The 14,208-nt window shown below is 48.9% G+C and overlaps 1 protein-coding gene across 1 annotated transcript in view; it reads left to right on the top strand.

The window, feature by feature from the left end:
* The window catches only part of TENM4 (teneurin transmembrane protein 4), a 2,883,939-nt gene that overhangs the window by 2,634,280 nt on the left and 235,451 nt on the right, over positions 1–14,208 (top strand). Inside the window, 1 exon segment of the mRNA XM_053900128.1 lies at positions 6,309–6,443. Within this exon segment, the coding sequence (XP_053756103.1) occupies positions 6,309–6,443 (135 nt within the window).

The raw sequence follows: 14,208 nt of genomic DNA, 5'->3' as shown, positions 1-14,208 counted from the left end.
CTCCATATTTTCCCACCATTTGGTGCCCTTCTGTAGTATCAAGCATCCATCCATCCATCCATCCATTCACTCGTTCATTCAGTAAATACAGGGTCTGCTTCACGTCAGCAGTGGGCCAGTTGCTAGGGATCCACTGACTGAATTCTCTTGGTCCTATCAGAAATTCTGATCACCAGCTTTACAGGAGTTTGATTTTAAAAAATGGGAAAACGATGAATGATTCATTAATGAATATAGCTTGTGTGAGAAAAAATACAGCTTGTGAGAAAACATATTCTAAAATATAGGGTCGTTGAGGGGTTTATCGATAGGATTCTGGGAGTGAAGAGTTTGACAATAACAAATATTTGCTGAGCAAATGAATCAGGCTCAACACTCTCCATTTCGTCCACTTCCACAGGAAGGAAATGAGGTCCAGAGAGGTGGGGGGGTGACTGGACCATGTGCCAGCGAGATCGTGGCAGGGCTGGAACTAGGACCCAGACCTGCCAACCACCCTGCCACCTTAAGATAATGGGCAGGGCACGAATCAAACTCACCTGGGTGCCTGGGTGGGCACCTTCCCTCCCCTGTGTCATTCAGGAGAATCTGATTTTCACTTCGATTTCATCAAGATAGTCCAGAAATCTGGCAAGTCACAGTGACTAACACAGAGCTAGCCCTTTGCAAATGTCCAACAGATGTTGGCTGGAAGTTGTGATTAAATACCTCTAAGTATCTTGAAGTATTATCCTGATTTCTGAGTTGCCCCTAAGAAATCCCAAAATATGAGAGGTCCAAAGGAGAAAGAAAGGAACAAACTGGCCTTGGGAATCTGCTATCTGCTGTGTGTGAGTTTGGTGGGTACTGTGGAAGGAGGGGGCAGGGCAGAAAACTAGAGTTTACAGGTCTAGATTTGAACCCTGGCTCTGCCATGGTGATCTTGGACTCCCAAGGGCTCCCCCTCTTACTACTTGTGTTATTCTGGATGAGTGTCCTAACTTGTCAGAGCCTCAGTTATCTCAGAGCTGGGAAGGGGATACTAATAAATACTTTACACTGCTGCTTTTAGGATAAAATAGAATCATGCATGAAAAGAACTTAGCACAGTCCCCGGCACATAATAATCTCTCAGGAAACAATGGGCATTGGGATTGTAGGCCTAGTCAATAAACATCTATATTAGACATAGACTAAAGTGGTACGTGTTCTAGGCATTGAGAATACAAAGCCCACTGTCTAGTAGGAAATGCACTATTCTCTCATTCAGTTTTCACTCTGTGAGTAGGTATAACTTCTCTGTTTGATAGATGTTGTCAGAGAGGTTCAGTAACTTGTTTAGGTCACACAGCTAGTGAGTGGCAGAGCCAGGATTCACACCCATGTCAGCTGGACTCTGAAGTACTTTTCCTCTCCAGGACACTAAGGCAGTTCGGCGTTTCTATTTTATTTTTCCCAGAAAACAAAAGAAGCAACCAGGCAAAAGTTTACGTCTTCCATTTCCTTATTTTAAAAAAAAGACGAGGAAAAGGTAGTATGACATTAGGGCGTGGGTAGGATTGCTGGGGGATGTGCCTCCAAATCCAGATTTGCTTCAGATTCATCCAGATGCCAGGCCTGGAGATCTACACCCCTTCAGCAGTGTCCTTGAGCCTCTGCATTTGCATCCAGTATCGTCAAGAGATGTGTTCCTTAGGAGGCCCTGGGCTGTATAAATTAGGCAGACCAGTGATCGCCTTGGTTATGAATATAACTGTTGGATTAAGGTTCTATGCTGGGTGCATTATTTGTTTCTGCAAACCGGAGCTGGGCTGATTGGATTTCTCTTTCTTTTTTAACATAAGAAGATTCTGAAATTGGAAAAATAAAATATTCCACAGCCGAGAGAGAAGAATTAGCTTGGGGAATAAGCCCAGGTGGTGCCCACAGACTCTACACTTTTTGCATTGAAATAAAGTTAGCACTTTCCTCGCCCTTGCCGTAAGAACTTGCTCCAGAAGCTGTACGTGAGGCAAACAAAGGGGCAGGCGCTGGGGGTGAGTCATCTCGAGAGGGCAATGACAAGGAGCACAGTGCTTCAGAAGGCATTCTCAAATATGAGTAATAGGAATAATACCATTTACAGAGCACCTGCTGTGCTGGGTGGATGGCAGGGTGAAATGTGGAAAGTATGCCACGGTCACCAGGAAGGAGCCTGGGGGTTGAAGTCAGACTTGAACTCTGGTCTTGGCGTTGAGGAGCCATGGAGCATGAGCAAATTCTCTGAGCTTCAGTTTCCTCGTCTGTAAAATAGAGATGGTAATAGCTAGCATTTAGTGACTACCTGCTACGGGCCGGGCGTGCCTTAGCACTTAACATCAGTCCTCCCAGCCACCCCATGAGAGTTACCTGCGTATTTGAAGTCCGGAAGGTGGGGCACAAGAAGAGCCAGGTATCTTGTGCAAGGCCACGTAGGTAGGAAGTGGCAGGGCCAGGATTCAAACCCAGGCTGTCTGGCTCTAGAGCCCGCATGCCAAACACACCGCATTGGGCTCCTCTTACACTTCAGAAGACTCTTGGGAAGAGAAAACAGGGGAAGTATGTTAAACGTGCTTAGCTCAGTATCTAGTAGCCCTGTAGACCTTCACTACTTTGAGGCCGTCATTTGTACTATTATTTTTTGTTATTATTTTTGAAAAAAAATTGTTAACTTTTTAATGTTTATTCATTTTGAGAGAGAGAGAGAGAGAGAGAGAGAGAGAGCATGAGCAGGGGAGGGGCAGCGAGAGAGGGAGACAGACTCTGAAGCAGTCCCAGGCTCCAAGCTGTCAGCACAGAGCCTGACACAGGGCTTGAATTCGTGAAATGCTGAGACCATGACCTGAGCTGAAGTCAGACGTCCAACCAACTGAGCCACCCAGGTGCCCCTGGTACTATTATTACATTTCGGTGGCCTGGGGATCGGGCTGGACACTGTGCAGAGGACTTCAGGGGGACAAATTCCTTTTATCTGTTTCTATTATGTCTTGGTTTATGGACATTGATGGATGAAATACCTGCCTAAGATCTCCTGAGCTTGTATCAAAAGGAAAATCCACATGGGATCACGTCATAAATGATGAAAAACATCTCTGTGATCTGTATAATTAGTTGGATGACTTTCTGCCTTTTCCCCTAGGTGGGGCCTCTTATGGCCTGAGGGAAAAGGTAAAGATCGCTTGGGCAGGGGCCACCTGCATCCTGTGACTTGCCGGGGTTGGTTGAGATACATCGCATTTGCATGTAGTTTCTAGAGACTGCGGAGGGTACTGGGCTTGGAGGCTCTGTTTAGGGGCAGGCCACCTGGGCAAGGCACAAAACCTTGAAGAGCCTCAGTTTCCTCATGTATAAAAGGCTGGTAACACCTGCCTCTTAGGGTTGTTGCTACGGTGTTATCAAACATTAAAACATTTTGTGGTCCCCAAAACACCTCATCCATACAGCTGTCGATATGATTGTTGTCTAGTCATAACCAAAATACATTAGATGTGTGTGCAGTTAATCAATCTCCTGATACATACAATTTAAGGACTCCAGAATTTATTCTTTCTTGTTCTTCTGCCTCTAGGGGGCATCAAGAGCAGAAAGAGCAGAGACCAGTGCTAGGATCCTGGCTTTTATCCTTTCCCTAGAGGGCAGGTTTCTTGTTTTGTTTGTTGTTTTGTTTTGGACTCAAGATGTCACGTTTAATAAAGTTGCCCCAAATGCTAGGGCCCGAGATACCCCATTACCCCATTGCTGAAAAAAATTTGAGAGAGTTCATAGACCAAGGCATAAGCAGATTTATGAGACTCAGAGGTTTTGTTTTGTTTTGTTTTTTTGGTCTGTAAAATTGCGAAATTAAGTCTTTTTGCCTATAAAATGTGGAAATTAACAGCCACCTTCCAATATTACTCTGGAGATAAAATAAGGAGTCTGCTCACTGTCACGTATTGATAAATATTTCTCTTCCCCCCAGCAACCTCTTGGTGCCCAGATATACAAAGATAGGGGCTTAATTTAGTTTCATTCAACACGTAGGGACAGATGAACTTAACAGCCTTTACAGGGAAGACAGCTGAAGGTATAGGAGAGACCAAGCAGAGATAAGATCTCTGTTCTTGAAGACTCTATAGCCTAAGGGGAATGTAATTAGACGTAATTCTATGAGAGTAAATTAATAGTTAACCTCAACTGAGTCTACTTGCCAATCACTCTGCTAAAGACTATAGGCACCATGTCCTTTTTAAATCCCTGAAACGACACTAATCAGTACATGGTGCTCTGTTCCCCATTTTACAGATGAAGAAATCAAGGCTTTCTGGAAACCACAGAGCTACTAAGTGGTTGAGCCTGATTTCAAACTCAGTTCCATGGGACTTAGCACTTGGCTTCTTGGCCACCGTGTTGCTTGAATGGGATTCATGGCATGAAATTGAGATCCAAAAGAGATCGGTAGTGTGGCCAGTGTGTAAGTGGGGGTGGGGGGGTGGGATTTGAACCCAAAGCATCTTGAGCCTGAGCCTTGGCACTTGACCATGCCATAATGCTCTGTGAGTTCTAGCAGCCTCTTGCTTCCATCTAGCATGTCTGTATTTCTTACAAGAGAAAATAGTTTCTTCAAAATTACTGATGGATGTAAAAGTTCAGGGAGGCACATGAACAGGGTTAATGAGAATTCACCTGTCCATTTGGTGGTATTCTGCCCCCTGCCAGGCCATGCAGTGGGAGCGGGGGCTAGAATTAGGAAAACCACCTGCCCTGACCTTCAGTGCTGACATCAGTTTCAACAAAGCGAGCCATTCCCTGTGGGAGCCTTGAGCTCCATTGTCGTGATTTCCTTTTCATGGCATCTTCGACTGTTGATTAAAATATTTTTATCCACCTCAATGACACATCCACCTCTGTCTTTCCTGTACAGTTTGAAGAACATCAGGTCAAGTTTAAAGAGATCGGAGTACCCAAATTGTACCATGCCCCTTGAGAATCAGTGGCAGCACCTAGGTGAAAGATCCTGCCATGTACCCTGGAGAGAGGAGTCATCTGCTCCTAGCCTCACAGCCCCTGACATGTTAAGATAAGACCCCTGCCAGAGCTTAGAGCATAGCAGGAGAGACAGACGTGCAAACAAAATATGATAACTCTGAGCTCTGAGGGCTATAAGAGCCCAGAAGAGGTGCCTTGAGCCCACACTGGGGGTGAAGGTGGTGGTCAGAGAAGGCTTCCTGGAGAAAGTAACTCTGCATCTGAGTTAACCAGGTGAAGGAACCAAGAAAGCCATCCGTGCCTAAGAAAACAGCATGTGCAAAGCCATGCATAGGAGACAAGCAGGGAGCAGTTGCATGAGTGGTTTATAATTAGCCCGTTAACCTCAGTACCTTTTTGAAGAGGGGAGTGGAAAGCTGTGGGTGCTGCCCTGGAGTGGCAGGTTCAGGCCAGATGGTGAGGGGTCTTGTCCTGTGGGCAGTGGGGAGCCACTGAAGCTTTATCATGAGGGACTGACAAGATTGTTTTCTTTGAAGAAGCTCACTCCTGCTAACGGATGGCAAATGCATTGAAGGTGGGAGAGCCTGTGGGGTGGGACACCAGTGTTGGCGATGGTTCCGGGCTCGGTGTCCACTTATAAGACCCGAGCTGGGGTAGTGACAGTGGGAGTGGTGAGGACCTGGTAAAAGAGGGAGGAGGCAGTGGTGATTCCCCGAGGTCTGCTTTGGTGGACTGGGGGGGCAGCTCTGGCAGCAGCTGGTGGTGGTGAGATCAGGAGCTTAGGAGAGGGGGGTAGGATTGGGGGCTCAGAAGCAGGGAGGCATTAGATTTAGCTCTGTATGTATTTTGTTTGAGCCGCAGAGGTTTGACGTGCAGGGAAGAGATTGAGATTCTTTAAGCTACTGCTTTACCGGGGCGCCTGGGTGGCTCAGTCGGTTGAGTGTCCGACTTTGGCTCGGGTCATGATCTCATGGTTCATGGGTTCCAGCCCTGTGTCGGGCTCTGTGCCGACAGCTCAGAGCCTGGAGCCTACTTCGCATTCTGTGTCTCCCTCTCTCTCTGCCCCTCCCCTGCTCATGCTCTGTGTCTCTCTCTCAAAATAAATAATAACATTTTTAAAAATCTGCTGCTTTATTAACAGGGAGCTCACTCTTTGGGAAGGCGGCCCATTGCAGAGCTTGGCAGGAAGAAGGGTTCTCTTAAGTTGACTGCTGGTGGCTCCAAGTAACTTCTGGCCTTTGTCCTGATTCTTTCTCCTAAAGCCCCACGGAGTACGTTTTCTCCTTCTCCCACCCTTTAGCTGTTTGAAGGCAGCAGTAGCATTCTACACATCCTCTTCTTTTCAGGAAGTCCCCTGAAAGGGGCACGGAAGCCACAAGGAATCAGACCATCAAAGGCTGCAAGGAGCCTCAGGAGATCATCTATAAAAGACAGACAAATTGAGGCCCAGAGAGAGGAAGGGACTTGCTCAAAGTCACAGAGTGAGTTAATGGCAAACCTGGGAACAGTTCTTTAACCTAGGGCTCTCCATAACATCACGTAATTATGTGTTTAATTTCCTAGCTGCGGATTGTGCAGCTTAAGTGACAAAACTTGGACAGCTTATCATAAGGCATCTGGTGTGTTTCCCCAGGGCTCTTAGACACACGCCCTTTCTTTAAGCCCTTTCCCCTAACCCGTCTCCTTTTCAGGCTAACAGCATCGGTCCGTTGTCTACACGCACAGGAACACAGTTTCTAAACTCATCACCATTCAAGGAAGCCAGGGAAAACATTACCTCCAGAGACCTCTGGGGAGGATCAGTCTCTGTAACACTGCGATGACCCACAATCCAGGCATCCCTCCTCTGGACCCACGCCAGCTAATCAGTAGCGTGACCATCACCTCCTTCTTTCCTAGTGCTTTACCTCTAGGATTACAACCTACTGCATCTCCATGAGCTTCTCATCTGCTCCAACACACACAGACTCCTGTTGAACTGAATTCCACCCCCACGTGCATCCACTCGCTCCTATCTTACCTATAAAATATGGTTTCTTATTGATTTGGGACTTGCCCTAACAGCTTGTGGGTCAGACCATTTTTGAAAAGGGTAAGAAGGTGACGGTAGAAGGACGGAAAACTTACCTGACGACCAGAAAGCTTTCCCAGCACAAGTTCTGCCCTGAGGTGGACACAGCTTTAAGTTGGGGGAAAGCCATCCACCCAGAAAAAAAAATCTCCCCTGTGGCTGCAGGTGGCCTTTTCCAACCAGCCTGTTCCAATGCTATAGGCAGGGCCTTTCATCCCTCTCTGTGTGGCTGCTTTCAAGCACAAGGCCTATGGAGAGTGACCGTTGCAAAAGGAATGGAAAGCAGGGAAGCAAGAAGAGAGGGTGGGAGGAGAGAAGCACTCTGTTTCTCTTTCTTCCATCTCCCTGCCTTCTCTGGTGCCTAATCACACAGCACAGTCCAATATACAGCTTGCTGTGCACATCTATTGTAAGTAGCTGTTCATTAACAAAGGCCCCAGGCTCATCTGCCAAGAATAATACAGTCTTGATTTTAGAAAGAGACGGGACTCCCACCACTGCCTCCTCCTGTTTGTCAGTTGGGGAAACCGGAGTTCAGACAGGCGAAGTGCCTTGCCCGAGGTCACAGAGCAATTGGTGGCCGACAGGGACAAGGACGAGAATGAAGTTTGAGCCAGTGTAAGTTGGGAGATAGTTTTTCCAGGTTCGATGGTGGCCCAGCCAAGCTGTTCATACACACTTAGAAAGATGGGTTTCATGCGTCTGTAAATTACCATGACCCTGGAAATAGAGAGCAATGTTGATGATACCTCTGTCTGACAGACACACTGACTCTCCTCAGCTGTCTAGCCAAGGGCAGCAGGGTGCCCCTCACCCCTGCTCACACTCTAGGAGAACTTTCATTGCTGGATGAGGAATCCCTCATTACAGTTATGTCCATTTATGTAAAATGTACATAAAATGTACATTTTAATGAAGCCTGGAGATTCTGGTTCACTCCTGTAACTACTCTGACATGTGGTCTTAAAAGGCCAGAAGTTGGGGTGAGCCCCCTAAGTATCCTCAATGCTGCCTTCCGACTCCAGGCTCCCAGGTGCACCCCCAGCCGGACCCCCAGCCCTCACAGGTGGGCTCTAGCCTCTCCCTCTGCTCCCTTTCACCATATCTCTGCTCTGCATGCCCAGGCCCCCCCACCATCCTTGCTGCCTTGAGGAGCCTGTGTCTCTCAGCCTGCGGGCCTTTGCTCATGCCAGGGCCCCTGGCTCGAATGCCCCGACCCTCCACTTTATACACCTCCACCCTGTCTCTCCTTACATGCCCAGTTCTTGTTCTTTCTAGAAGCTTCCCCAGACCACTCTACCACCGAACTGCAGTGTCCGTGCCTGAGATGCTGCCCTGCAGAGGATGGAGGGAGGCCATCACCACATCCCTCTCCTCTGGTCTCCCAGTGCCCTGTCGTGCTAACACCTAGCCACACCTCTGTGGAAGCCGTGGGGCAAGGGAGCCCAGGTGCTGCAGGCCTGTGTCGGAGAAGGGCAGAGAGTAGCCTCAGGTGGGAAGGGAGTGGAGCAGGCAGACAAAGAATAACGTCTTGTAGTGGCTGTTTACCCATGCTCGCTAGCGAGGACTACACTGAGTGCTGACTGCACTACACGCCCCTCAGGGTCACTGGGTCGCCTGCCCTGCACGCGCCAGCTTTCCTGGCCCCTCCCACCAAATGCCAGCTGTGCTCCCCGGTCATCATCGCAACCCGAAAACACTCCCTTCCAGACACTGCCGGTGGAAAACCACTGCCACCCACGGTGAGGCTTGTGCTCCAGTCCTATTCTGTCTCCGCATCACCACATCTCAACACAAAGCACTTTATTTGTTTAAGTTTATTTATTTATTTTGAGAGAGAGACAGAGTGCAAGCAGGGGAGGGGCAGAGAGAGAGGGAGAGACAGAGAATCCCAAGCAGGCTCTGCACTGTCAGCGACAAAGCCCGATGCAGGGCTCGAACTCACGAGACGTGAGATCACTACCTGAGCCGAAGTCAGACGCTTCACCGACTGAGCCACCCAGGCGCCCCTCAACACAAAGCGCTTTAATAGTCTGAGTGTCCACTCAAAGTTCTGCCCTGACTGCATGAATGAGGAGCATAAACGGCCCCCTGGTGACCTCAGGGTACCCTTTTCTACCCTTCATCAAGAAAACTGGAAGGGGAGCCCTGGGAAAGCTCCTGTCCTCTGTCTCCGCTTCCGTGGACCCTCCCTGCCATGAGTCCATCTGGGGTTCAGGCCAAGTACCATTTCGAATCACTGCACAGTGGCCATGACATAGAAAGAGCAGCACAGCAGTGAAAGTGAACGGAAAGCATCCGTTCGGGGAGGGAACGAACGAGCGAAGAAACATGGCAAAAAATTCAGCCACTAGCCTTGTGCTCAAACCGGTGGTTTCATCTGGGGCCTCACAGTCCATGTTCCTTCTGGGCTAAGGTAATGATCATACTGGTGATCTCTGTCTCTAACCCTTACATAGGACCCTGTAGCTTGCAAGGTGCTTTCATATGCCTTTGACAAGTGAAGAAACTAAAATGCAGGCTAAATAGATTGTCTGAGATTATACAGCTTGAAGGAGGCAGAGCTGAGCCTGGAAGTCAGGCCATCAGATCCCGGCTGCCGACTGTGGTGACAAAGAGCTTTCTGGCCTCTCTAAATTGGTCGTGCAGGCCAAGGTTCATTAGCTGAGCTCTCAGCACGGCTACATCACCGTCCCGAGTTAGTGGTGCTCGATGGCATTTTAATGGGAGCCAAATAACTCTTCCTGATGGCATTCGCAGGCAGCTGGAGTTTTTGTGTTTTATGGTAATTAAATACCGTCATCTTTCACGTCTGACAATCTTTAGGACCCGATGAACGAGCGCAGTGCACGCCAGGTCGTCGTTAATTCTGGAGCAAGGAGACCTCGGGGCTCCTGACGGCAGGAGCGTGGGCACCGGGCCCGGCACCCTTTTGCAGAGCCACTGCTGGCCTTAGCTCGCAGGGCTGTTGACACGTTCGAATTCCTTGCCTAAGCCAAAGGCCTGGAAGTTCATGCCTTTTTCTCATGAGGGTGCTCGTATGAAAGAATAATGACCCACTCAGCTGGAGCCTCTGGCAGGCAGGCATCCGGCAGTCACCCAGGGCCTTGCTTGTGGTTTCACCCCGCCTGGCTCAAGCCTCCACCTGGCCACTGGACACCTTCCTCAAACACTAGGGAGCACGGCGCTCCCTTGCTTAAAGCCCACTGGGGCGCCCTGTCACCCTCCCAGTGAAGGCCGAGTTCTTTCATGTGGCACCTGTAGGCATTCGCCATCTGGGCCTGCCTTCGGGGTCTCCTCCCTGCCTGTGGCCGCCGCCCCTCCCAGCCATCACACTGCTTATCCAAGTGCTCCAGGGGGCCTCACTGCCTCTCTCTCAGGCCCCTGAACCCCTCACGTGTGCCCGTTAGACACAGGTCACACGTCATTTCTCCTGAAGCCTCCTCCCCCAGCCCCAGCGGTCCGTCTGGCAGCTGTCTCTGTGCTCCATGGAGCTCCAGCGGCAATGTGGTGAAGGCCAACGAGAATCCTGGGAGCCGCCGCTTGAGGAGGGGCTCACTGTGTGACAGGCATTGACTGACATAAGCTCTTAACCCGAGTCAACTCACTTCATATATGTACAGGAGAGTGTTTCACGGCATGGGCCCTGGAGCCAGACTGCCCGGTTCAAATGGTGGCTGCACCACTCAGGGGTTTTGTAATCTTAGGCAAACTGCTTACTCAGCCTTTCTGTGCCTTAGTTTCCTCCTCTACAAAATGGGGAGTAATAACAGTACCTTCTTTACAGGGGCATCGGAAGGATTAAATAAGTCAAACACAGGCCCAGTCGCGTAGCAAGTACTCAATAAATACTAACTGCTGCAGTTTCGTCACGATTGCCATTTTGTGTAGTATCTGAGTGTCTGTGAGCAGCTCAAAGTCAGGGACCATATGTGTTTCATCTCTGGATCTCCGTGGATTCAGTCTGTGGTAGCCCTTCTTCCTTCTCTTCCTCTTCCTTTTATTACTGTTACTATTATAGACTCATTTTACAGATGAGGAGTTAGAGGCTCAGAGAAGTTAAGTGACTTGCCCTCAATCATGCTTGTCAGAGACAGAGCCCAGGCGGAGCCTGCATCTGGAAGACGCCTGACCTCTGTTCTTACACGTTTCTTCAGCAAGCATGTAGACACCAGCTCTTTGCCAAGGCTGGGGCTTATCTTCATCTTAAAACCCTCCGTCTCTGCACAACAGAGGGCTCTTTAGTGTTGCTGATTGACTTGAACCTGAAGTGCCCTCTGCTTAGGGCAAGGGGTACCTTAGCGTGCACCTGAACCCAGGACAGAGCATCACCTTGATTCGTTCTGACATGTTTATCTGGTGCAGAAAGGGGCCCGTGGAAGTCATGGAGACCCCACTCATCTGACTTTGCTTTGAGGGTCAGGCTGCAGCCATTCTAATCACTTCTGATCTGCATGTCGAGCCACAGGTACCCTCCTTAGACCAGGGCTCCTGGAAGCCAGTGGGTGGTCCAGAATAGACTCCAGCTGCAACAAAGGCGTACCACATGTCTATCAGATATGTTCTTGCCCTTTTTCTCTCAAGGTTTTTTGCCTTGGAACCCCTGTTGTAAATGCTGGACCGTGATTATCACAGGGATGAGTCAGCACTTTACAATTTATTCATTCAGCGTGCCTTTATGGTAACCGTGGAATTAATAGTTACCATTTCTTTTCATTACTGTATTCCAGGCACTATGCTAAGCACCTTACGTACATTATCTCTTTTACTTCTCATAATCACCCTATAAGGTGGCTAGTATCTCCAGTTAATGATAAGAAAACTGAAGCTCCAGAGAAATCAAGTAACTTGATCCACGTCGAAGAGCTTATAAGTAGCAAAGCCAAAACTTGAACCCAGGGCTGTTTGACATCAAAGCGTAGTCTCCTCCTATTACCTACTATTTGGAAGAGCACTCTGAAGAAGCCTCATGATGTCTCAGTTCACGGAGATGCTCCTGGAGGCGTCAATGTTCAGGATTTTTGTGGTATATAAAGTGGGAAGAAAAAAAAAAAGCGTCTGAGGTGTTGGAGGGAACCAGCAACTGCAAATATATCCGAGAACTTGTAGGAAGCAAAAATACTGCCTGGAAAACCAGGCTTGCAAAACTCAGATAAGCAAGTGGCCTTTACTAACAGAGGTGTGCAGTATAACAGTAAAAATGACTCATATCTGGGCTTGATTCAGAGATATACTTGGAGGCTGTATCTGTGAAAAGAGGGTGTAAATTGGAATTTACAGCTCAGCTTTGCAAATGTACCAACGCTTCCTCCCAGGTAGCAGGAGAGAAGCCATTGCTTGCGTGAGCAAGAAGTCCACCTAGCTAATTTGCTGTTGTCTCCCCCACATTCCGTAAATATTGACTGGGGCTATGGAGAGGAGTGGCACGTGGTCCCTTCCCTGTGGGAGTAGCGGAAGCCCAAGGACTTGGCACTGGAGCAAGGGCCGTTGCTTTTCATCCTCCAGAAAATGGTGACGTAGGAATGCGTACACCCTTTCACGGACCAAGGACGAGGGAGGTAAAGTGAGTTACTGGAGGCCACCCAGCCAGTTTGTAGAAACCAGCAGGGAGTCAGGCCTCTCTTGGGCCATCTCTATCTCATCCACCATTGCATTCCCAACACGCAGTGTACAGGACCTGGCACAGAATAGGCACCCAGTAAACGTTGAATGAACGAACTGGTTCTAAGTTTCTCTGTCTAGATGGGAGTGTATATGAGAGAGGGGGAAGGGGAGAAAAGAAGGACCCTCTCTGCCTGCCCTCTATCCTCCCTCCTGGCCTTAGGAGCAGAAAGGAGACTCCATTCAGACCAGAGGAGACAATGGCTCCTTAGGAAGGTCATGTCTCTTTTGGGGGTTGTGAGTGATCTTCCACTGATAAGTCCCAAAACACAGATCTTCTCCCTTGGGAACCTGGGAAAACTCAAAGTCCCTTTTCCTGGTGGTCTCAGAATGGAAGGGATGAGGGAAGGGAAACAAAGAGCCCAGCTGATGCACCTGGAACTCTGGCTCCAGGTAAGTCAGTAAAGGGCCACATAGGCCCACGGTCTAGACAGCCCAGGGTGATCTGCTATGATTTTTGGCACACAAATGTCCTCCACACTAGGTTTATGCTCTTGGATAGACTGCCCAAGCCACTCATGAGAGCCGTTTTACTAAATAAGCCTATACTGAGCACCTGGTTGGTTGTAGGGCCTGTGATCACCAGCACAGAGGGGACAGGGATTTTTATACCTACCAGGAGAGGCAAGATGGGGACATAAGTATCCCAGCTGTAAGGGAGAAGGAAAAGCTGCATGGTCCAGGTTACCTGCTGTTAGCATTCAATCAAGGAAAAAAGAACTTTGGGGAGGGCAGATCAAGGAAGACTTTCTGGAGGAGGTGGAAATTGAGCTGAGCTTCAAAAAACAGGATTTGGACCAGGATATTCCTTATCCTCATAGGAGAATTTCCTTCTAGAAGTTAGGTTTTTAGATATATGACTAGTGGTCTTATACATTAAAATCTCATTGTTTCAGGACTCTTGGCAGTGCTTCTAAAGCCTTATCAAGCCAGAGCTTGGCATCCTGACTTAGTCACAAAGCAGATGTCTGTAGGCATGCAGACCAGCCTGTTCTGACCCAGCCCTCATATGCTTGCTGTCTGAACTGAGGGGTTTTATTCTGCCTATGGCCATGGACTGAGATAGTCGGGCTGGTGTCTGTTATATGCAAAGGCACTGTGGTTGGTAGACAGAATTCAGGCTTTGGATTAATAAGGACCCATTCAGTGTGACGCCTGGATGGCCCAATTGGTTGAGTGTCTGACTCTTGCTTTCAGCTGGGGGCATGATCCCAAGGTCGTGGGATCAAGCCCTGTGTTAGTCTCTGTACTGAGTGTGGAGCATGCTTGAGGTTCTCTCGCTCTCTCCCTCTGCCCCTCTTCCTCAGTTGTGCTGTCTCTAAAATTAAAAGTGGCGGGGGCGGGGACACCTGGGTGGCTCAGTCGGGTGAGCATCCAACTTCAGCTCAGGTCATGAGCTCATAGTTCGTGAGTTCAAGCCCCACATCAGGCTCACTGCTGTCAGTGCGGAACCCACTTGGGATCTTCTGTCCCCCTCTCTCTCTGCCCCTTGCTTGCTCACGCTCTCTCTCAAA

Source organism: Panthera pardus, unplaced genomic scaffold (assembly GCF_024362965.1).
Source record: "Panthera pardus isolate Hobbes unplaced genomic scaffold, ASM2436296v1 HiC_scaffold_12, whole genome shotgun sequence".
Classification (NCBI taxonomy): domain Eukaryota; kingdom Metazoa; phylum Chordata; class Mammalia; order Carnivora; family Felidae; genus Panthera; species Panthera pardus.
The sequence above is the reverse complement of the archived record's forward strand: the minus strand, read 5'-3'. Positions and strand labels throughout refer to the sequence as shown.